The sequence below is a fragment of the Podarcis gaigeae genome, assembly GCF_964106915.1.
Source record: "Podarcis gaigeae genome assembly, chromosome: 11".
Classification (NCBI taxonomy): Eukaryota; Metazoa; Chordata; class Lepidosauria; order Squamata; family Lacertidae; genus Podarcis; species Podarcis gaigeae.
This window is the reverse complement of record NC_139687.1, coordinates 4120218-4142562: the sequence shown is the minus strand read 5'-3', so window position 1 is coordinate 4142562 and position 22345 is coordinate 4120218. Positions and strand designations below refer to the sequence as shown.

The following is a 22345-nucleotide window of genomic DNA, read 5'->3' as shown; positions in this document are numbered from 1 at the left end:
TGAGACAACTGCCCCTGCCTTTCCCAATATGTGTCCTTAGCATCTGATACTCATTTTCTATCCCTGAATATGAACTTGCTTGGACAGTGCAATATCCAAGGAGGGAATTCATGGAAGATAAGAGCATCTTCTGTTTAGTATTATATAAAAAGGTGCCTGACATATACTAAAACATACTACTACTACTACTTTTAAAGAACGAAAACTAGTAAATGCAAGAGGACAAACAAATAGCCAAGAATAGCTACTGTATTCCAAACAAGGAACGATGTATTCTGTATGTAAACAAAAAAGCACAGCCCATATCCACATCCTTTGGAAAACAGACTGCAGGTTACCAACCATCTGCTATACAAGTTTTATGCAAATGAAGTAGATGGTTTTTGGTGAATATTCATTTTAAAGAAATAAAATAGTTTAACACTGGAGTCCTTTTCCAGCAGGGCGACTTGAGTTCTTCCCATCAATTTACTCCATTCATTTCAAAGCAGACTGGGGCCCACAGAGCAAGAAGAGTCCTGCTAGGTCAGGCCAATGGTCCTTCAAGTCCAGCATTCTGCTTTCACAGGGGCCGGCTAGGTGCTGATGGGAAGCCCACAAACAGGACCCAAGGGCAACAAACATTCTCTCATCCTGCAGTTTCCAGCAACTTCTGTTCTTATGACTCTGTAGACCAGGAGTGGGGAACCCTCTGCAGCACCCAGGGCAGGACGCCGAGGGGCGGGGCAAACTCCTGGTGGCGCATGCGCGACATCTGTACAGAGTGTGCATGTGCGGCATCCCATACAGAGTGCGCATGCGCGGTGACCATATGGGCTGCCGCGCATGCATACTCCGTACAGGCTGCTGCTCATGCATGGCATTCGTATGTGGCATCCTGTACGGACTGTGCACACCCGGCAGCCTGTATGGTGGCTGTGCGAGCGGTACCCATACTGACTGCGTGCGCCCTTGGCTGCTCTACAGCTGGGGGAAGGCAGGGGCCATCTTGTCACCCCCCAGAGTGGCACCCAGGGTGGCCAGCCCCCTCTGCCCCCACTTCATATGCCCCTGCCTGGTCCTGAAATGAAGGTGGTCCACCAGGCCTTTCCATATGCCCTGCAAGACTCTTCTCTCCCCCCTTCTGTGACTGGCCAGTGAAGCCGGGCGTTGGGACATTGGGCTTGGCAAAACAAAGCATACACTTGCTTCTTCCCCTGCCCCATATTGGTCACAGAATAATTGACTGTTTTCATTCAGCTGGTATGGAAGTAGATGAGGCTGGCAAAACTGTGCACTGTCCCTGCTTCATGAGCCTGACTAATTTCAATTCAAGTACCTTCTGAGTCAGCTCCATCTTTGTTGGGGTAAATGATGATAGTGGGCACAGCTGGAGTTGCTGTAAGTGGCCTTCTCTCAGACCTGTACATAAGAAAAGGAAGAGAAGAGACACTATTTTGTTACCAGGTAAGTAGTGTGAAAGAGAAAATGAATCGGGAGTGCTTATCTTTCTCTCTTTTTATTACTAGCACTGAATGTATATTTGTGTTTATTGAGTTGGGTGGGACAGGCCAGCTGCAGAGCAATATTGAAAGGATGGGAGGAGAGTTGAACTACCCGGTGCATGGCAGAGAGAGAGGTGAAATACCTCTTGAATTGAGCTGCAGGGAGCGGTAGCCTAAATACTTGTTTTGGGGGTAGAAGTTTGTGAGTGGGGTGTATATATGGTTTTGGCCCTGCCTACATTTAGGTGGCACTGTGGGTTAAACCACAGAGCCTAGGACTTGCCAATCAGAAGGTCAGTGGTTCAAATCCCCACGACGGGTTGAGCTCCTGTTGCTGCCAACCTAGCAGTTCGAAAGCGCATCAAAGTGCAAGTAGATAAATAGGTACCGCTCTGGCGGGAAGGTAAACGGCGTTTCCGTGCGCTGCTCTGGTTTGCCAGAAGCGGCTTAGTCCTGCTGGCCACATGACCCGGAAGCTGTACGCTGGCTCCCTCGGCCAATAAAGCGAGATGAACGCCGCAACCCCAGAGTCAGCAACGACTGGACCTTAATGGTCAGGGGTCCCTTTACCTTTACCTTTACCTTTGGCTTTAGCCCTGCCAAGCATTGGTGTGCAGCTCATAGGTGGTGATGTATGAGGAATGCTGCCCCAGGCTCAAAAGGGATTCTGACTCCTGGTACAGACAGTAGTGAGCTAGATGGACCGGTGGTCTGACTTGGTACAACACAGTTTCCTATGTACCCAAGTTGGGATTTCAAATGAATGCTTAAAGCCAGTATGACAGACTTCTAGGTGGAAATGCAAAAGGCTGATATCAGCCAATGGAGGCCAACACTTCTGGTATCTGATGAAGTCCAAGAATGCAAAAGGTCTAAAAAGTTCTGATGAGACTTCCTAAATCATGTAAGTGAAGCTGAATTGATAAGAGTCAGGTTTTATCTTTTTCTGGGAGCAGCTGCATCTTCCTGACTGAATCTTTCGGAATCTTATTTCTATTTCTCAATACAATTATTTTGAAAATCAATGAAAGCAAGAGCATTTATTTGTCATACAATCCATTGTAATTGTGTTTGCTTAAAAGTCTTTTATGACTAATACCATCAAGGTAATTTTCAAATCTTGAAAATTGTTGATAGTGATCTGAAGTGATACAGCTAAAATACTCAGAAGTATAACTACAATCTCTGCTAAGACCAACTGATCTAGAAACCTTTATTTATTTAGTTTTTACTGTGGCAGGGTTTGAATGTGCCAGGCATAAAATGAAAACATCTAATAGTTGTTTTTCACTTTGTGGCTTTTATGACTATTCTGTGAATGCATTGAGACAATAGTTTCATATTTTGTGATATGTGGTTGAGAACATCTTCCTTGTTACTTTAAAGGGAGAATGATAGATTTATATTGATATCACCCAGGTTGCATTCTCTAATCTTGATTTCCATAGGAACCAGGCATGGAACATGAAAGACTTTGTAAGAAGGTAGTAAACTCTCTGGTTGCAATCATTTAATTAAGTAAACTAAAGTTCTCTTATATCCTGTTTCTGCAAAGTGTTGATTGCCAATAGTGATTTAGGAAGTCTATGCTAAATAGTACATCCGTAAGGACATAGGTTTGCCTTTCAAATATCATGCTGTTGTATACCTGTCCTTGGTGACAGAAGGGAAGAATGGAATTTCCATTAACAAAAATGGCTATCCTGTTAGCTCTTTTGTTTTGCATAAATCTTGTTTAAAAGTCAAATGGTCAGTCCTTAACAGATTTAAGGGACTGAGAAAACATCAAAAATGTCAATGTGAGCAATTCATTTCATTTATGCTAGCTTCAATTGGGTGGGCAAGCAAAAGGCTGCAAAACATAATTTTAGGTGCTGCTGCTGAATATCAGTACAGTATAACTTTAAAAAACTACATGAGCAAAACTAGATGGAGGCATGCTGACTTTGACTCAGCCTCTTCACAACTCAGCCATACATTCCAATAATTATTTTGCTTAACAACAGCAACAAACACTTAAAAGTAATGACACTTGGGAGGGGCAAACATCTGGTATGGGTTTGGGTGCATATATAGAATAAAAAATTGAAGATGTTTGTTCATGTGTGAGACATTCTTAGGGCAGAACTAAAAGGAAGGGCCCTAGAGCAGTGGTAGAAGATGTGCTTTGCCTGTGAAAGATCCTGGGTTCAGTCCTTGGCATCCTTTGGGGGGGGCTTGGATTGCAGGAGAATTACATAGTGTATATATATATATAGAATGCTTTCGTAGATTTTCACGGGTACAGGAATGCAGGTTTTGGTGTCCTCGGGTGTCTTCCCGTGTAAAAGTTGGGGTCGCCTAGACGTCGCCTAGACACCCCAACTTTTACACGGGAAGACACCCGAGGACACCAAAACCTGCATATATATAGAATATATATATATATATATAGAATTACATAGTGTATATATATAGCCTATATAATGTGCTAGTGGTGGTAAGAATGACTAAACATGCATAAGTATGTGCCTTAGTACATATTATATTTTTTATAGTTAGAGCCACAACAGGATATATATTTTAAAATACAGTATGATCACATTTTACATGTATTTGACTTACACAATTTCAACCATATGCAGTTGAAATTCTGCACATTAAATGCAGCAAGGAACAAGGAGCAAAAAGCTTAAAAGCTTTTTTTAGCTCCAGGTCTGCTTGGGTGAAAAAACCCATTTAAGATCTCTGCCTTTCTTGGCAGGGGTAAAGGTAAAGGTCAAAGGACCCCTGACCATTAGGTCCAGTCATGACCGACTCTGGGGTTGTGGTGCTCATCTTGCTTCACTGGCCAAGGGAGCCGGTGTACAGCTTCCGGGTCATGTGGCCAGCAGGACTAAGCCACTTCTGGTGAACCAGAGCAGCGTACGGAAATGCCGTTTACCTTCCCGCCGGAGCGGTACCTATTTATCTACTTGCACTTTGACGTACTTTCGAACTGCTAGGTGGGCAGGAGCTGGGACCGAGCAATGGGAGCTCACCCCGTCACAGGGATTCGAACTGCCAACCTTTCGATCGGCAAGCCCTAGGCTCATTCGTTTAGACCACAGCGCCACCCGCGTCCCCTTGGCAGGGGTGGGCAGCACCAAAGGGGTAGTTTGAGCATATGCAATTTTTAGTATACGTGGATTCCTTGGAACCGAACCCCAGTGTAAGATGCACTTATTCTCTAATCCTATACACGGGTAAGGATGTGAATGCCATCAACAAGACTGCAGTTCACAAGGAGCTATAGGAGAGCTATAGGAGAAAAGCGTCCACTGGATTGCAGTTGGAGAGTAAACAGAGGTGTTTCAAAACCAAGCTCATGGCTCTAACTATACCTCATTTTTCTTTAGGCAAATAATGTCCCCTGGATGAACATGATACACATGTAAATTCTGTACACCTAGCTCTGTTTAGTCAGCCCAGGAGATGAATAAAATATTATCTTACCTGTATGAAAACACTATGAAAATGGTTTTCAAAGAACTAATAGGATACATACTAGTGTCGAAATAGCAAGTATATGGGAAACCAAATGAAGGAGTACTGGTCGCCGTCATATAATCACATCATAAGGTTTTATAGAATCATAGAATTGTAGGGTTGGAAGGGATCCCAAGGGTCATCTAGTCCAACCCCCTGCAATGCAGGAATTTCAACATGCTGTCCCCATCCAATTTAAAACTATACTGGACCCTGCTTAGCTTTACAAATGTGCTAGCAGTTTTACTTCTGCACTTTACTTCCGTGAGTTATGCCTTTCCCCTTTTGCTCCTGCTCAGGGTTTTCTGACTTCCCCCACCAAATTCTCATGGGATTGGTACTTTACTCAACTATACCTGTTAATTGATTGGATTAGTCCTGCTGGCCACATGACCCGGAAGCTGTACGTTGGCTTCCTCGGCCAATAAAGCGAGATGAGCGCCGCAACCCCAGAGTCAGTCACGACTGGACCTAATGGTCGGGGGTCCTTAAACATTGGATCTACTGGGTGGCACTGTGGTCTAAACCACAGAGCCTAGGACTTGCCGATCAGGGGTCCCTTTACCTTTACCTTACATTGCCCCCAAAGTAGAGCTGCTCTATCAACAGCTACCCTCATGCCATCTCCTGCTACATTGTGGTAGATGTTTTATGCATCCTTACGATGCTGGTTCTGGAAAGTGGCATGGAAAGTAGAGTCTGTTGAACTGCTTAAGTTCAGAACTAATATATTTGTTAATTAAATATATATCCTGTCTTTCCCTCTAAAGGAGTCCAGGGTTGTAAAAAGCAAATGATAAAGCAATAAAAACATGCTTGAAATGCCTTAAGAACAATTCAAATACAGATGCATTCTGGGGGAAATCTCTTCTTAAAAGGTTTGTTGGAAGATGGAGACCTTCAGCAGGCACCAAAAAGATAGCAGAGACGGTGCCTGTCTAATACAGTGGTACCTCGGGTTACAGACGCTTCAGGTTACAGACGCTTCAGGTTACAGACTCCGCTAACCCAGATATATTACCTCGGGTTAAGAACTTTGCTTCAGGATGAGAACAGAAATCGCACGCTGGTGGCGCAGCGGCAGTGGGAGGCCCCATTAGCTAAAGTGGTGCTTCAGGTTAAGAACAGTTTCAGGTTCCGGAACGAATTAAGTTCTTAACCCGAGGTACCATTGTATTTAATGGGGAGAATCCCAAAGGTTGGGTGCCACAATGCCGAATACCTGTTTCATATATTGTACAAAACAGACCTCCTGATAAGATGGTAACTACAGGAGGCCCTCACCTGCAGAGCACAGTGTATATGGGTGAGATGATATTTTAGGTATTCTGGTCCCAAGTAGGATAAGATTTATGCATGAAAACCAGGACCTTGAACTTAGCTTGGTAGCTAATTGGCAGCCAGTGCAATTATTGTGATTCTGGCTTAAGTGAGCCCAATTTATACATGGGTAGAATGATTTTTTAAAAGCACTCCCTATTCAAGTGTTTCAATGTTTTCCATGCAAAATTTTGGGTGGTATATTGTTCTCAAACAAGGGGCTTTATATGATGATCTGGATTAACTCACATACTCTTTGAAAGAAGGAGTGTTTTGATAGCCTCTCATAATGGTTTCAGCTCATCAAGGTCACCTGATACTTTTTCTTTCAAAAGTTAGCTATTGCAAGAGAGTAAATATTATCACCATACCTGTAACAACTTTTCTCACTATAGCCATTTTGTTCTTGTAAGCAGAAAAATAAATGTAACCAATGCTTTTTCTGAGATATAAAAAAAGCCATTCAGGGATGAAGAGGGAGCTATAATATGTTTCCTTGGTAACAAAAAACACAGCTGGTTTTTCAGCTCCACTAAGGATGAATATAGCAGTTGATAGAATCTCTCTCTCTTTCTCTCTATCTCACTGTGTGTGTGTATTTTTGAATACCTATATTTCACGTAATTTCATTTATCTGTTTGTGACTAATATTTTTACATGAGGGATTTTCTTTTCAGGGGCGCGGAAGGAAGCCAGTAAATGTTGGTTTCATATATTATGACCTTTATTCATTTTTTTAGTGGTTGTGCATGTGAACTACCTTGATGGCTTTTGTAGCAATAAACAGTGTGAACAACTGCAAATTGTCATATGCTTTCCAGACAAGGGCCAGTCATTCCAACAGGTTCTTCAGAAGCACAGCTGCTATCTCTGTTGTGTAGTTAAATGTGCCCAAAGATATTCACTAAGCAGTGATCAACATATGGTGTGTCAAGTTAATGCTGCAGAATATACCCAAATAGGTATGCACTAATGCGGTTATGCTAACACCATCATGACATTCCAGCAACTGTGGAATAATGGTGCATGGTTTTATGTTCTGGGCTAGGTAATCTCTCAATTCCCACAGAACATGTACAGTCAAAAATATAGGTCCTGTGGTTTGTTTTTAAAACCGGTTCTTTCATTGATGGAGGGGGGAAATCCATCTGTACAGCTTCCATGTAGAAGTGAAGCCCTGCAGATGTGAACACTGGCAGACTGTGGAGAGCCATACTTCCCTGTTCCTAATTGGCTCTCTGAAAGGAGTTCTCACAGAATAATGTGTGCACTTTTTTCACCTAGACTGCTCAGGGAGAAAGCTGTGAACTCTTATCAGGCTCACTTAGACATTAATAGTAATAAAAAGCTAAGAAAGGTAAAGGATGCTGGGAATTGTAGCTCCATAAGGCACAAGCTACAGTTCCTGGAATGCTTTACAGAAAGTGATGTGCTTTAAATGCAGGAGTTCCCTCCTCCAGCCGGGACTCGGGAGCGGAGGCAGTTTCACTTCGCTGGTGAAACCCCCATCCCACTCTGCCCTTGTACAATGGAGAGGGAGAAACAAGCTGTGTCGCTGAGGTGCTGATACAGCTTTTTCCTCCCTCTGCATCCTTAAATTGCTCGGCTGAGGAGTGTGCAGCTGCCTTTGCCTCAGCCGAGCGGTTAAAGGAGCCCCTAGCCCAGCACTGGCTCCCACAAGCTGGCGGCAGGGTGGGGGCTCTGTGAAACTGCTCAGCTGAGGTGGGGGTGCCGCTCTCTGCCGTGAGCAGTTAAAGGAGCCCTGATGCTCCGCCCACTCATGCATGAGTGGTGACGGGGCTGTCTCAGCTGGGGGGGGGAACCTCCCCTCCCCCCAAACTGAGCAGTGCAAACTAGCTCCATTGTTCCAGCCTGCGAGTCCGGATGAAACCACCTCAGCTCTCAAGTGAGAGATGGGGTAGTTTCACTCAGTGTCTTGTGGGCAGAGGCCAATGCAACATCACAGTATATCCAACATCACGGTATATCGCCAAACAGTGATGTTTGGCTGGCGATACACCATGATGTTGAAAAGCTGATATTGCCCAGCCCTACTGCTCATGAAGAGGCATTAAAACAATACTGCATCAAAATGTGCCATGAAAGTAAACCCTGCTTCCTTGTAGATGATGAACCCCAATCAATGGGAAAGCAAAGGGCCTTTATTGTTGCTTTTGAGATAATCTTGCCTGCTTGATGTTAGAGGAAAATGGTGGGGCTTCAAAGCCTGCATGGAGCTGCCACTATTAGGATTTACATTGCATATGCCACTGGTTTTCAACCAGTGTGCTGTGGTGCCCTGGGGTGCCTTGAATGATGGTCAGGGGTGTCATGAGCAGCACTGGGCTCTCCCTCTTCCCTCCTCCTCTGATGCCCTTTCACATCTCTGCCTCCCTAAGGCTTGCACAGCTATTTGTCGCTGCGGCCCTGGCTACAGGCTCCGCAGGCGAATGGTGCCTCTGGGACTGGCCAGGGGGTGCTGGTTGCCAGGAGCAGAGATGGCCTTGGAGTAAGCAAGCAAGTGGGTGAGGGAGCCCAGCCATCCAGCCAGCCAGCCAGCCAGTAAACCAGCCCTTGCTGTGGGAATGGATGGACCTAGTGGGAGGCTGGGCAGGCAGGTGCCATACTGGCCTTTCTTGTGCCTGCTGTGTGCAAAGCCTGTGTGGGAGCCGAGTGCCCGGTGCCAAATAGGAGCCTTTCCGCTATGCAGACCCAGCGGCGCCTGCTGCCTCCACTGCAGCCTCCCAAGGTGAGTAAGGTGCTGGCCTCACATTCACCTTTGGCCAGTTTCCATTGGTCTACTAAGGCTGGAGGCTCCTCAATGTGGAGTGGGGTGGGGGTTGGCTCACAAGGGGAGAAGAGGGAACACTCCACAAGGAAAAGGGATGAGGGGCTGCTGGCTCTGCAGGCAAGGGGTGACATAACTGGGCTTCTGAGGCTCAAAGGGCATTTCCCCACCCCAGAAAGAATCTAGATGCTATACTCTTATTGATGCAGCCCAGAATTGCATTGGCTTTTTTAGCTGCCGCGTCACACTGTTGGCTCATATCAAGTTTGTGGTCAACCAAGACTCCTAGATCCTTTTCACATGTACTGCTCTCAAGCCAGGTGTCACCCATCTTGTATTTGTACCTCTCATTTTTTTGCCCAAGTGCAATACTTTACATTTCTCCATGTTAAAATTCATCTTGTTTGTTTTGGCCCAGTTCTCTAATCTGTCAAGGTCGTTTTGAAGTGTGATCCTGTCCTCTGGGGTGTTAGCCACCCCTCCCAGTTTGGTGTCATCTGCAAATTTGATCAGGATGCCCTTGAGTCCATCATCCAAGTCGTTGATAAAGATGTTGAATAAGACCGGGCCCAAGACAGAACCCTGTGGCACCCCACTAGTCACTCTTCTCCAGGATGAAGAGGAACCATTGATGAGCACCCTTTGGGTTCGGTCAGTCAGCCAGTTACAAATCCACTGAGTGGTAGCATAGTCAAGACCGCATTTTACCAGCTTCTTTACAATAATATCATGGGGCACCTTGTCAAATGCCTTGCTGAAATCAAGGTAGGTTACATCCACTGCATTCCCTTCATCTACCAGGCTTGTAATTCTGTCAAAAAATGAGATCAGGCTAGTCTGACATGACTTATTTTTCAGAAATCCATGCTGACTATTGGTGATCACAGCATTCCTTTCTAGGTGCTCACAGACTGTTTGCTTAATGATCTGTTCCAGAATCTTCCCTGGTATTGATGTCAGACTGACTGGGCGGTAATTATTTGGGTCCTTTCTTTTCCCCTTTTTGAAAATAGGGACAACATTTGCCCTCTTCCAGTCTGCCGGGACTTCGCCTGTTCTCCAGGAATTCTCAAAGATGACTGCCAGTGGTTCTGAGATCACATCTGCCAGTTCTTTTAATACTCTTGGATGCAGTTCATCTGGCCCTGGAGACTTGAATACATCTAAACTAGCCAAGTATTCTTGTACTATCTCCTTAGTTATTCTGGGCTGTGTTTCCTCTGCTGAATCATTTGCTCCAAATTCTTCAGGTCGGGCATTGTTTTCTTTATCCGAGAAGACTGAGGCAAAGAAGGCATTGAGGAGTTCAGCCCTTTCTGTGTCCCCTGTTTGCATTTCACCATCTTCTCCTCTGAGTGACCCACTGTTTCTTTGTTCTTCCTTTTGCTACGAACATACCCATGAACAAAAACATCAGAAACAAAAAAAAAAAAACCCATAAAAAAAACCATAAACATCAGAAACAAAAGCAATTATTGTAGCAACAGTAAAAATACAAAAAGCAGTACATATAAAATCAGTTAAATTAATTATTTAGATTTAAGTGTGGAGCTGCATGTTTAAACAAGGGGTGATCTAGCAGAGATATCAATGGTGAAGGCCTAGGAGCCAATCCTGAGTTCCAATTCTGCCACCCATTCAACGTTACTTTTTAAAAATGGGTTGCCCACCTTTTCTTGTTCCATGTGAGGCATGAGCATGAGCTGATGGTCTTGTGTGGGCACTTTCTACCTGTACTCATTTCTGGTTCCTTGACAGACACAATTCCAATTAATTGGGGGCGGATGAAACACTGGTGTCCTCTGGCTGCTTTACTCTTGAACATCTATTCTGTGCTTTATAATTTTTTCTGCCCTCAACCGGTCATCTACTTTCTTAGAAGACTCTTGTGGAAAGGACAAAGTCTAATGTTTGTAGAACCATAGGTATTATACTAAAAAATTCCATTATTATAATAATGAGAACTACAATGAGAATTATAGGAATTTTGGAGCTTTGTTGATTGAATAAAAGATGGATTGGTGCATTATGGTTCCATGAAGTTGCCTTGTCCCAAGTGAGATCCTTGGTCCACCCAGGTCAGCTCTGCCTGCACTGACTGGTGGTGGTGATGCAGAATCCCAGGCAAATGTCTTTTCCAGCCCCGCCTGGAGATGCCAGAGAATGAACCTGGGCTAGTCTTACTCCAGAGCAGTGTTCTACCATTGAGCTATGACTCTTCCCCCTTGCCTTAAGGAAATGAAGTGGTATAATGGTTTTATTTATTTATTGTACTTCTGAGTCACCCCATAATAGAGTCTCTGGGGGTGACATGCAGTTCAAAGAAATAAAAACAGTTATAAAACATAATCAAACAAATCAGTCAACTATAACAATTACAGAACAGTGCCAAAATCAATAAAAACCTTGGGGCAAAACACAAGAATCATAACCACAGCGACTGAGATAATTAATTTAAGTACAGTCATACCTCGGGATAAATATGCTTCAGGATAAGTATTTTCAGGTTGCACTCCGTGGCGACCCGGAAGTAACAGAGTGCGTTACTTCCGGGTTTCGCTGCTCGTGCATGCACAGACAGTCAAAATGACGTCACGCGCATGTGCAGAAACAGCGAATCGAGACACGCGCAGACGAGCAGTTGCGTCTTACGTTCTATTCAGGATGCGAATGGGGCTCCGGAACGGATCCTGTTTGCATTCCAATGTACCACTGTAAATGATGTTTAAAAAGTATCATAACAAACTGGAATAAGGGGGCTGCTGAAATGGCTTTCTACCTTAGGTCCACCCAGGGGTGGAGGAAGGAGGTTGTGGTGGGGGTGGTGTCACCACTGAGGTGTGTGTGATAAAATGCCGGGCAGCACTCACCGTGGGGCCTGCAGTGCTCCCAAGCCACACGACTCTCCTGGGAGTGACGCGGTGGCTTGGGCACCTGCAGGCTCTGCGCTGTCCAAACAGTCTGCCCACTGCCTCAACCTCAGCCTCAGCTGTAGGAAGGCTGAGTGGGAGAAGGCAGGCAGACTCCTTGGAAGCCCTGCGGAGCGTCTTGCCCTGGTTCACCCCGCCCCCACAGGCAGCTGACTCCTCCCCTGGGTGCAGGGCACACACACTGCCCCAGGCGCCTGATCGGCTTACTCCGCCACTGTGTCCACCCTCCACTTCAGAATAAGGGGGCTCTTAGAGAGTGGGACCACCACTTCATGTTATTTTTCAGGGCAGGAATGATGACATCAGCTGCTGGAACACCAGGGTAATTGGCAATCTTTCTATGCATTGGCAAGTGAATGAGGTGATATTAAGGCCTTCAAGTTTGGTTTTTGAGAGATTAGCATAGAATAAATCAGAAAATAATAACAAAGCAGAGGTTGAATACTACCTTCCTTTCTTTGAGGAGGTTCCTACTTTAGACTAGCTTTAAATAGCGGTACTTCTTTGGGAAGAATATTTGCATTTCTAAATAAGAGCTTAACATTTCAGCTGGCTGAAGATCTGTTAAGTTAAACTAGTGTCTTGCAAGTTGAAATGATGCAGTCAGAAGTAAGCACAGCTGGATTCAGAGGAGTTTGATCCCAGGAAGCAATGCATATGATTGCACTCATGCCGATCCAAGTAAATTAGGCATTAACACTGTGTACTACCACTCTTTGGTGTGTATGGGCATAATAATGTATTAGTAAAGCTGCCGAAGAATTGATGCTTTTGAATTATGGTGCTGGAGGAGACTCTTGAGAGTCCCATGAACTGCAAGAAGATCAAACCTCTCCATTCTTAAGGAAATCAGCCCTGAGTTCTCACTGGAAGGACAGATCCTGAAGCTGAGGCTCCAAGACTTTGGCCACCTCATGAGAAGAGAAGACTCCCTGGGAAAGACCCTGATGTTGGGAAAGATGGAGAGCACAAGGAGAAGAGGACGACAGAGGACGAGATGGTTGGACAGTGTTCTTGAAGCTACCAGCATGAGTCTAACCAAACTGTGGGAGGCAGTGGAAGACAGGAGTGCCTGGCGTGCTCTGGTCCAGGGGGTCACGAAGAGGCGGACACGACTAAACGACTAAAAAAAGAAAAGCTGCCTGAAGTTTGGTTTCTCATTGGGGAGGGATCTGCATGGGATTTTCATTTCCATTTGCAGCACTCTATGCCATATTCCATACTGTTGGAGAGGGTCTACTAATCCTCTTGGACAGATTTTTTTGGGGAGGGGGCTGCTGCAGGAGGGGGTACTGGCAAAAACCACCTCCCTTTCTCTTATGTCAGGAGACATGTCTGTGAGTGGAGCAGCAGCACTCTTAGGAGCCTTCTCTGTAACTGTGGAGCTTTCTCTACATGGGCCTTTCCTAAGGAATCTTCTTCCTCAAGAAGCACAGCAAGCAGGGCATAGGAATGTTTAGAAGGCTTTTAAAAACATGCCTGTTTCTCCAGTCTTTTGGGTGTCAATCAGGAAATTTTATTGGTATTGTGTTTAATCAAAGTTTATGGTGACATATATGCATATTAATATTTTATTATTTTGTTTAATATTGTCTATATGGGTGTTTTATGAACTACTTTTAGGGCTCACTTAATTTATTTACAAATATCACGCTTACAAAGACGATTGTGTGCATAACTTAATTTTGATACATCAAGAGAATTTGTTGATTCTTCTTTTCTGCTGCTGTGAAGCTGGTGCTCTCTGTGCTTTGTTGTGTTTAATTTGAAAGATACGCTTTCTTCTTGTGCTTTCTTGCAGGTACAGGAGAAAGCGGGAAGAGTACATTTATTAAACAGATGAGGATTATTCACGGATCAGGCTATACGGAAGAAGACCGGAAAGGCTTCACAAAATTGATTTATCAAAACATATTTTCCGCTATGCAAACTATGATCAGAGCTATGGATACTTTACAAATTCCATACTCATCTGAGCATAATAAGGTACAAAACTCTTCATTGGTGTCAATAACACAGAAAATACAGCAGTTGAAATTCCAAAAATAACAGTTCATTGAATGTACTTTCCCACCTCTTATGCTCTTAGTTCTAAACCTTGGCCAGAGAATCTAGCACATGCCATCTCTTCTCTCCCCAGTCTTTTCCATAGTCTTTGTGTCCACTAACACAATGCAAATATGCACGTGACTTCGGGAAAGAAGTGTGTCTTTGCCATATGACAAAAAAGCAATACAATTAAGTTGCCACATGTCCGGGTTTTCCTGGACATGTCCTCTTTTGGGGGGTCAATATGGCCATCCGGGCAGATTTTTTTACCTTTTTCAGGAACTGTATGGGGGTTTTTAGGGGGTGGGTTGTTGAGGGGTGGAATGCAGCACTTCCTGTGCCCTGGAAGCAGAAACATTGTGTGGAGTGGTTGCTTTGGCTGCAGGAGAGCGTGCAGAGCAGCCATTGGAGGAGAGCCATCAGGCAGGGTAGGCTTGGGGTGGCAGTGGCTGCCGCATGCAGAGCTCCTCCCAGCCCAGGCCACCAACGCAGGAAGCTGGGCACACAGGCGGGCAAGTGCCAGAGCCTAGAAGGGCAGGGCAGGCAGAAGGGTGTGTTTGCCACTCTTGGCTGCCCCGAGTGGTGCGGTCTGTAGCTGGTGCCCACCCTGCATCCTCTGGGGTGTGGGCGGCTCTTCCAGCGGTGGCTGCCCATTGACATGTGGGGAGCTCCCAGGCTCGTGTGGGTGGCAAGCACCGCCTGGTGTTGACTCGGCTGGTGGGTGGGAGTGCTGAGCCATCGCCACATACCACAGCCACTGCCAGCCTGAGCTGGGGAAGGAGGCAGCAATACTGGTGGAGGCGACAGAGTGCAAAGGGGACTGAACATGGCAGTGCCCACTATTACTCTTTTTCTTTCTCTCCTCCCCCACCTCAACTCGCCTACAAATGTGTCGTCTTTTTTGTTTTTTGAAATATGGCAACCCTATGCCCATCTAAGAATATGACTTGTGTCCTGTGTGCTTGGTTGTTGTTGTTTTTATAAAAAGAAGTCAGTGAGTGCTGTACGATAGTCAGGCACTGGAACTAAGAAGTTGGTTAAGGAAATAAATAATAATTTGCCATTGGGTGGTTTCACTTTGAAAACCACTCAAATATACCGGTAATTGTCAAACTAGAACAAGTAAAGGGGCTTTGGATATTTTTATTTTTACAAATCGCACCATAAATAGCTTCCAAACATATTGGTGTGGTTCACATTGAATTCAATCAATTGTATGCAGGGCCGGATTTAGGTTTGATGAAGCCCTAAGCTACTGAAGGTAATGGGGCCCTTTATATGTCCAGCTGCTCTTTGTCAACAACAAATTTATGGACCTAATAGGTATCTAAAGCCATTTGCACATAACAAAATATGTATTTTATCAAAGTAATTTTTGAACTTATCTTATATTTTGGAAATGTACATCCAGGTTTTTTTTCCCTTTAATTTTTTGGGGGGCTCCCAAGAGAGTGGGGCCCTATGCTATACCTTATTTAGCTTATACGTGAATCTGGCACTGATTGTATGGCTAAATAATAAAAGTGGAGTGACTTCTTCCAATGTTCACTTGATACAAACTAAAAACAAATTAAACAACTGACTTGGGAAAAGGGACTGCTAAGACTTCTTTGATAATGAATAAATACTAAGTGCATCTGGTTTTAGATTGTTTTCTTTGAGAAACTAGAATCTTAAGTGGAGAATGTTCTGCCAGAACGTTTCAAGACAATTAGACCAGCGCCCTCATGTATCCCTATTTATTATAATGAAAGAGTGGGTTACTTAGGGACTTAAGCATGTACAAATGGAAGGAGCCCTGCATGTTCTTTTTTAAGGAAAAGAGTACAGTGGAGACATGTTCACATTTGTTTAAGTTTTTGTACAAAAAAAAGAAATATGAATTAAATAATACTTTCATCACAGCAGACAAAATTCATGCTTGCATGTACAAAGCAGAAATATTGGGAAAACGGTGAAAAATCAGGCAAGATCTTGGCCAATCGTTTAAAATGAAGGATAGGGCAATGAGTCCCAGTATTAAATGATTTTATGAAGGTTTTCTTGGCTTACAAAAGTACATGCATTGTCTCTTTTTTCATGTTGTGGAGTCTTTTCTACAGATTGGTTACATTTGATATGAGACATTAGTGTTGTATACAGTATAAGTTACAGATAGGTAGCCGTGTTGGTCTGCCGTAGTCAAAACAAAAAAAATTCCTTCCAGTAGCACCTTAAAGACCAACTAAGTTAGTTCTTGGTATGAGCTTTCGTGTGCATGCACACGAAAACTCATACCAAGAACTAACTTAGTTGCTCTTTAAGGTGCTACTGGAAGGAATTTTTTTTTGTTTTGAATACAGTATAAGGTTGCTGAAGAAGGGGGGAGAGGAGAGGTGGGGTGGTGGAACTTAAATTCTTTTCCATAGTGTACGTGTGGGGTTTTGTGTCAGCATCAGCTGGGTAGGTTATCTTCCTATTCGCTTAATATATTTCCTTAGTATTGAGAGGGATTGGGGGCCCCAGGATGTGGTTGGTTGCCTGTGTTTGGCTGCAGTGAGATTTGTTCGCGTTTGTGGGGGGGGGTGATTGTTGGGTCAAGTTAGCCATATTGATTTGTATGTTGTCGGTGGATTCTTCTTGTTGTCTTGTTGGGCTGTGTATGTGATAAAGGGGAGCCAAACTCATTTCAGTGATAATTTTCTAGTCATTTTAGGTCCCAAGCAGGGGTGCCCAAACTTTTTCAAAGAGGGCCAGATTTGATGAAGTTGTCAGAGGATGGAAATGCAATGTAAAGGAGAGCAAGATCTTTGTTCTAAACCTTGCACATGGCAGGAGCAGGGTAGGGGTGAAGGAAGGCCATGATTTAATGAAGCCTGCAATGATGGTTCAAACCAGACCATTATTTCTGAAACAGAAGCATCAATCTTTCACTAGGGATTCTGTGTGTGCTGTTCTTGGCTTGTGGTAGCAGAAATAAATCAAATATTTGGAAAAGCAAACATCTAATGTGCTGTTCAAGATTCAGAATGTTTGGAAACTGATAGTCAACTATGTTTGTGCACAGAATATTGCTACTAAAGAGAAGGCACATTGTCGATGATTCAGCATGAAATACTTTCTAGCATTTGGCTTGGGAGGAAGCCTCTATGGTATTTTTCTGCAGTGCTGCAATAAAAAGAACTAAATGGCATCCTGGTGGGGTGCCATCGCAGCTGCTGCCCACGCCCCCGGGACGTGCGCCAGCCACGCCCCTGCCTGAGCTTGAAGCTCCACCACTGACCATGTGAAAGACCTCTCAGTTGGAAACATAATCCAGCAAGACTGATCTTTCTTTTTATGTTAGGATTGAAGTATCTGATAGAGTTTCCTGGTATGTTACAGCAGAGTCATAGCTATGGAGGGGCAGGCCTAGTTGGGGTTTTCTGCCCCAGGTGAAGCCTCCAGAGGGGTGCCATTGAGGCTCCAAGTGTGTGTGTGTGTGTGTGTGTGTGTGTGTGTGTGTACACAAATGCGCATGGGAGTGCCAAACTGGGTTTTTTACCCAGGTGAAATAAAGCCTACTTTCATCCCTGTGTCACAGTGGTCAAAATTAAGTACAAAAAAGCATTGTCCAGACCATTGTCCCACTGCAGAATTATTTACTTGTCATTGCTGTCTATTTTCTGAGCTTGCACAGTTATAGAGTGCATACATACTGATATACCTACGTACAAGGACCAGTGTATTTTTTTCCTGCTGCAAGGTGAGCTTATCTTCCCCTGACCAAAAGTGAGTGCAGTTCCCCAGCACACCTTCCCATCAAGCTATGTACATCTGTATGTAACCTAATTCAAAAGTGTTTAAAAATAAATAAATAAAACATCCAAATAATGAGGTCGGAACAGTAATGTTATTTATGCATCACAGAAACAACAGAAGAGTTCATTGTTTCCCATTGATTCAGTCATACACAGTGTGCAGGGTATTTTTGTTTCACTCACCCTCACAACAACACCCCCTTCCCCGAGTGGTTCTAGGTCAAAGTTAGTGCATGAAGGGTGAACCTGGCATTTGGGACTGTTGATTGTGCTTTGAATGCCCAGCAGTGTCTCATTTTGCAGTTCCATGTTGACTAAATTGATTATAAATCCCTAACTATCCCCCCCCCCCCAATCCTGCTGCAGGAGGCTGGTCAGATGATTGAAGAGCTGAATGTAGACACAGTAACAACACTGGAGAGAGAACTTGTGGAAGCCGTTAAGAGGCTGTGGGATGATCCAGGAATCCAAGCATGCTATGATAGGCGAAGAGAATACCAGTTGTCCGACTCGGCTAAATAGTATGTATCTTACAGTAATAGATCTATGGTCTGTTTAGCTTTGGAAATATTAGGATTTAACTAGAATTTATATACGGTGCTATTTTTCAAGAAAAAGAGGTGCCAGAACTCACCATGAGCACCTCCCTTATTTTCTTATAATGGCAATGGTGTGCCCTCCTGAGTTCCAGCTGGAAAAAAGCCCTACTTGTATGTATACTGGGATATAAGACAGTCTCAATGGGCATTAGAAAGGGGGTTATGCAAAGGGGTTGAGGTGTTTACGTAGGGTTTGTGTAAGGACTTGTGTCAGACTTTGAAAATGTAATCAAGACCCATGTGTATTGGAATGTGTGGACCCAATTCTGAGCATCAGCAGTTAGCATTTGAAGAGCTAATTAAGCTAGGTAAATGTCCTAAGTGTGTACCAGTCTTTAATCCTAGTCAGTCAACAAGTGGGAACTCAGGGGAACTCCTTTGTTAGGTGACACCTGGGGGGAGGGGCTAATCATTAGTACTCTAAAGCACCAAAAGAACTGACCATTAGGATGCAACTGAATAAGGAAGAGCAGAATTAGTAGGAGAGATGCCTTGGACTGGAGTGCTACACTCCAAGCCCCTCTTGAGAAGACCAGGCTGTAAGATCTGGAATCCCTCCATGCAGAGTGAAGGTGTGAATATGTGAATAAATCATATTTCTTTGTGTCTTCCGTTCTCCAAAGGAGCACAGACCCGGGGTGAGTGTCTCCAGCCCCCTGCAATCTTGCTGCCATTCAGCACTTTTGCCAGATTGTATTATTATGACGGGTTGTACTGCCAACTCTCCCCCTGCCCCAATTTGTAACTCAAATTTCCGCATGAAATCAGATCTGTCTCCTCATGTAGATGAATTAACAAAGAACAGTTTTGTTTTAATATTACTAGTTTTCTTTTCTATGGGTAAGGAAATGATGAGCAGGTATTCTTCTTCCCATACATACATACAATCTATTTCTCTTATTATATTAGTAGAAAATTGAGTGGGTTTTTTTGTTTGTTTTGGGTTTGGTTTTTTTTGCTAAATACAATAGTTTGGTTTTGCTCGAGGTAAGAAGAGTTTATAGTTTCTTAGTGAAGCATGATCCAGATAGCAAATGAACTGTGGGTAGTAGGGTGGTTCATAAAAAACTTTTTTAAAAAAATGCCTGCTCCACTGAATTGAAATTTCAGCCATAGGAAAACAGCCAAGTAAACAGCTATATTCATGGAGGAGGGTCAAGATATTAACTGATAAGCATGGAATTTCAGAGATAGCTATATAATCCCTAGTGTAGTAAGACAAGACATTTGGAGCAGGCATTTTTTTAAATAAGTTTTTTTATGAACCTCTCTAGTGGGTATTGTTAGGAAGCAAGGGGGTGATTCAACAGTTGAGTTTGGCAAGCAAGACATCTTTGGCTCAGCTGAAGGGGTTAGGCTTGAATAGTTAAGGGTCTGGCAATTGGGGGCTGTGCAGGATAGTGGAGGTCTTAGGATTTAATATGTTAAATAATATTACTTTCTTATAGTGACTAGTCTGGCATTTTTTGTTTCATTGTTCCAAAATTAAACTCAGTTCAACACATTTCTGCAATACTTTGCTTTATATAATTTGCCAGCACTTTAGTGGATTTAGTTTCTCTGATCAGGTTCATTATACAATCTTCTACAGCACAATAGTGCTGCAAAGAATTTTATCAGAGAGAGGGCTCTATGGGCTTTCTGTTTGATCTGTGCTGTACCCCAGCTCAAGAAACTGCTTATTGAACCAGACTACTAAAAAGTCCACCACGTCCTCCTGTTCTGAGCCCTCTTTCATCCCCCTAGTATCAGGTTCAGTCTGTGTGAATTATTTTTCAGTTGCTCCAACCTTACATCAAGCATAGGAATTGCACTCTCCATTTTTTCGATAACTTAATGCTGGTATCCTATGCTTCCATTATAGCCACCCCATCTATTTGCACAGCTACCTCATGTACCTTTTCCTCCGGTGGTTTAATTATTTCAGTTAGATCCTCTTTACTTGCATTATTTGCAATGTGATCTCAGAGAGCAACTCTTCTTCATCTTTGGATAGTTTTGGAGTTTAGGGCACCATTATCAGTTCCATCAAACAGATGATCAGGCCTGGTTATTTTCCTAGTCTCAGAATAGTTTCTAAGCGTCTTAGTTTAAAGCAAATGTTAAGTCCCTTGCATTAAGTCTGAAATTGTTGAGTCTTTAATTCTTTTTTGCTTCAGAAAAGTTTTATTTTAAAGTAAGCTACAATCTTGGTCTGGGACGCAGGTGGCGCTGTGGGTTAAAGCCTCAGCGCCTAGGACTTGCCGATCGAAAGGTCGGCGGTTCGAATCCCTGCGGCGGGGTGCGCTCCCGCTGCTCGGTCCCAGCGCCTGCCAACCTAGCAGTTCGAAAGCACCTCCGGGTGCAAGTAGATAAATAGGGACCGCTTACCAGCGGGAAGGTAAACAGCGTTTCCGTGTGCGGCTCTGGCTCGCCAGAGCAGCGATGTCACGCTGGCCACGTGACCCGGAAGTGTCTCCGGACAGCGCTGGCCCCTGGCCTCTTGAGTGAGATGGGCGCACAACCCCAGAGTCTGTCAAGACTGGCCCGTACGGGCAGGGGTACCTTTACCTTTACCTTACAATCTTGGTCTGCACTGTCACTCCCCACTCCCCCCCCCGCTGGGTTAGGATTTTAGTTTTTATACAATGAAATAGCAATTATGTTGGTGTTTACTTAAATGATTTAAACTTACTACTTTGTAAATGAGGACAATGTGTGGAAAATGTGAATATAAATTGACAAGCTTCTTTTTGATACAGTCAGCTCAAAAGTAAATAGCATAGCTGAAAATAGGCCACTATTGTTATTCATTCATGGCGGTCTGGGGGTGGGGTGGGGGGAGCGCTGTGGCTGAAAATGTCTTGTGTAATGGTAGTTGTGCATTAACAGTAGCACTGAGTTTTGAATCTAGAATGTCCATGTTGTTTAATCTTTTACCTTGTGTGGTCTATTAGCTCTCATTTATTTGTGAATTAATCTTCTACTTAAATATTTGATTTCAACATATGTTAATTTGTTTATGGCAACATGTAACACTTTGCTAAATAAGTGTGTCTGTATTGGACTTGGAAGTTACCTTTCAGACTTTGACCGTATTGCTGCACCATCATTTGTGCCAAACGAGCAAGATATTCTGAGAGTGAGAGTGCCAACCACTGGAATTATTGAATATCCTTTTGAGTTGCAAAATGTTACTTTTAGGTAAGTTTGGTTATGCAAATTACTAATCGAGGTAAAGCAGTATTGAGTAGCCCGATTCCTCTGCACCAAATATGAACCAAATGGGGAAAGTTCATCCTGGAGAAGGCTTGGTTGCAGTTATTAACATCAGACATAATTAGATTTTGATCTAAACCTGAAGAGTTCGGTGGCTATAAAAAGCCCTTTTGAATGTGGGCTTTTGTGAGCCTCTAAACATGTTTTCTGAGTTTGGCCCTGGAGCAACTTTATCAGCATCTCAGGTTACTGTAAATAGTTTGTTCAGCTATCAGGTCTTCTTCACAGCAAAGTTGAGTTGGGTTTATTTTGTTTGGTTGGTGCCCTGGAAGCTTATTGCACAAAGTTACTCCTATTTCTATTTACAGAATGGTAGATGTTGGTGGACAGAGATCAGAAAGAAGGAAATGGATACACTGCTTTGAAAGTGTTACCTCAATAATATTCTTGGTTGCTCTTAGTGAATATGATCAAGTCTTGGCAGAATCCAACAATGAGGTAAAAGAACAGAGTGCTCTAGATTATTTCAGTTAGTGCATTTTATTGTGGCAGATTATTTTCTCAATGCATTTCTCCATAGAATGGTCATCCTCTCCGGTTCAATGCACAATACCAATTTTTGTAGGTGTATCCTGACGAAATTCTGGCACAGACACACTCATAGTTTTTCATTCTTGCATATATAGCATCC

General features: G+C 43.7%; 1 protein-coding gene across 1 annotated transcript in view; it reads left to right on the top strand.

Annotated features, from left to right (window-relative positions):
* The window catches only part of LOC310826784 (guanine nucleotide-binding protein subunit alpha-14-like), a 30753-nt gene that overhangs the window by 5485 nt on the left and 2923 nt on the right, over window positions 1-22345 (top strand). The window contains exons 2-5 of the mRNA XM_083702115.1: window positions 13831-14015; window positions 18224-18378; window positions 21511-21639; window positions 22023-22152. Of these exons, the coding sequence (XP_083558241.1) occupies window positions 13831-14015; window positions 18224-18378; window positions 21511-21639; window positions 22023-22152 (599 nt within the window). The remainder of the gene's footprint in view (window positions 1-13830; window positions 14016-18223; window positions 18379-21510; window positions 21640-22022; window positions 22153-22345) is intronic.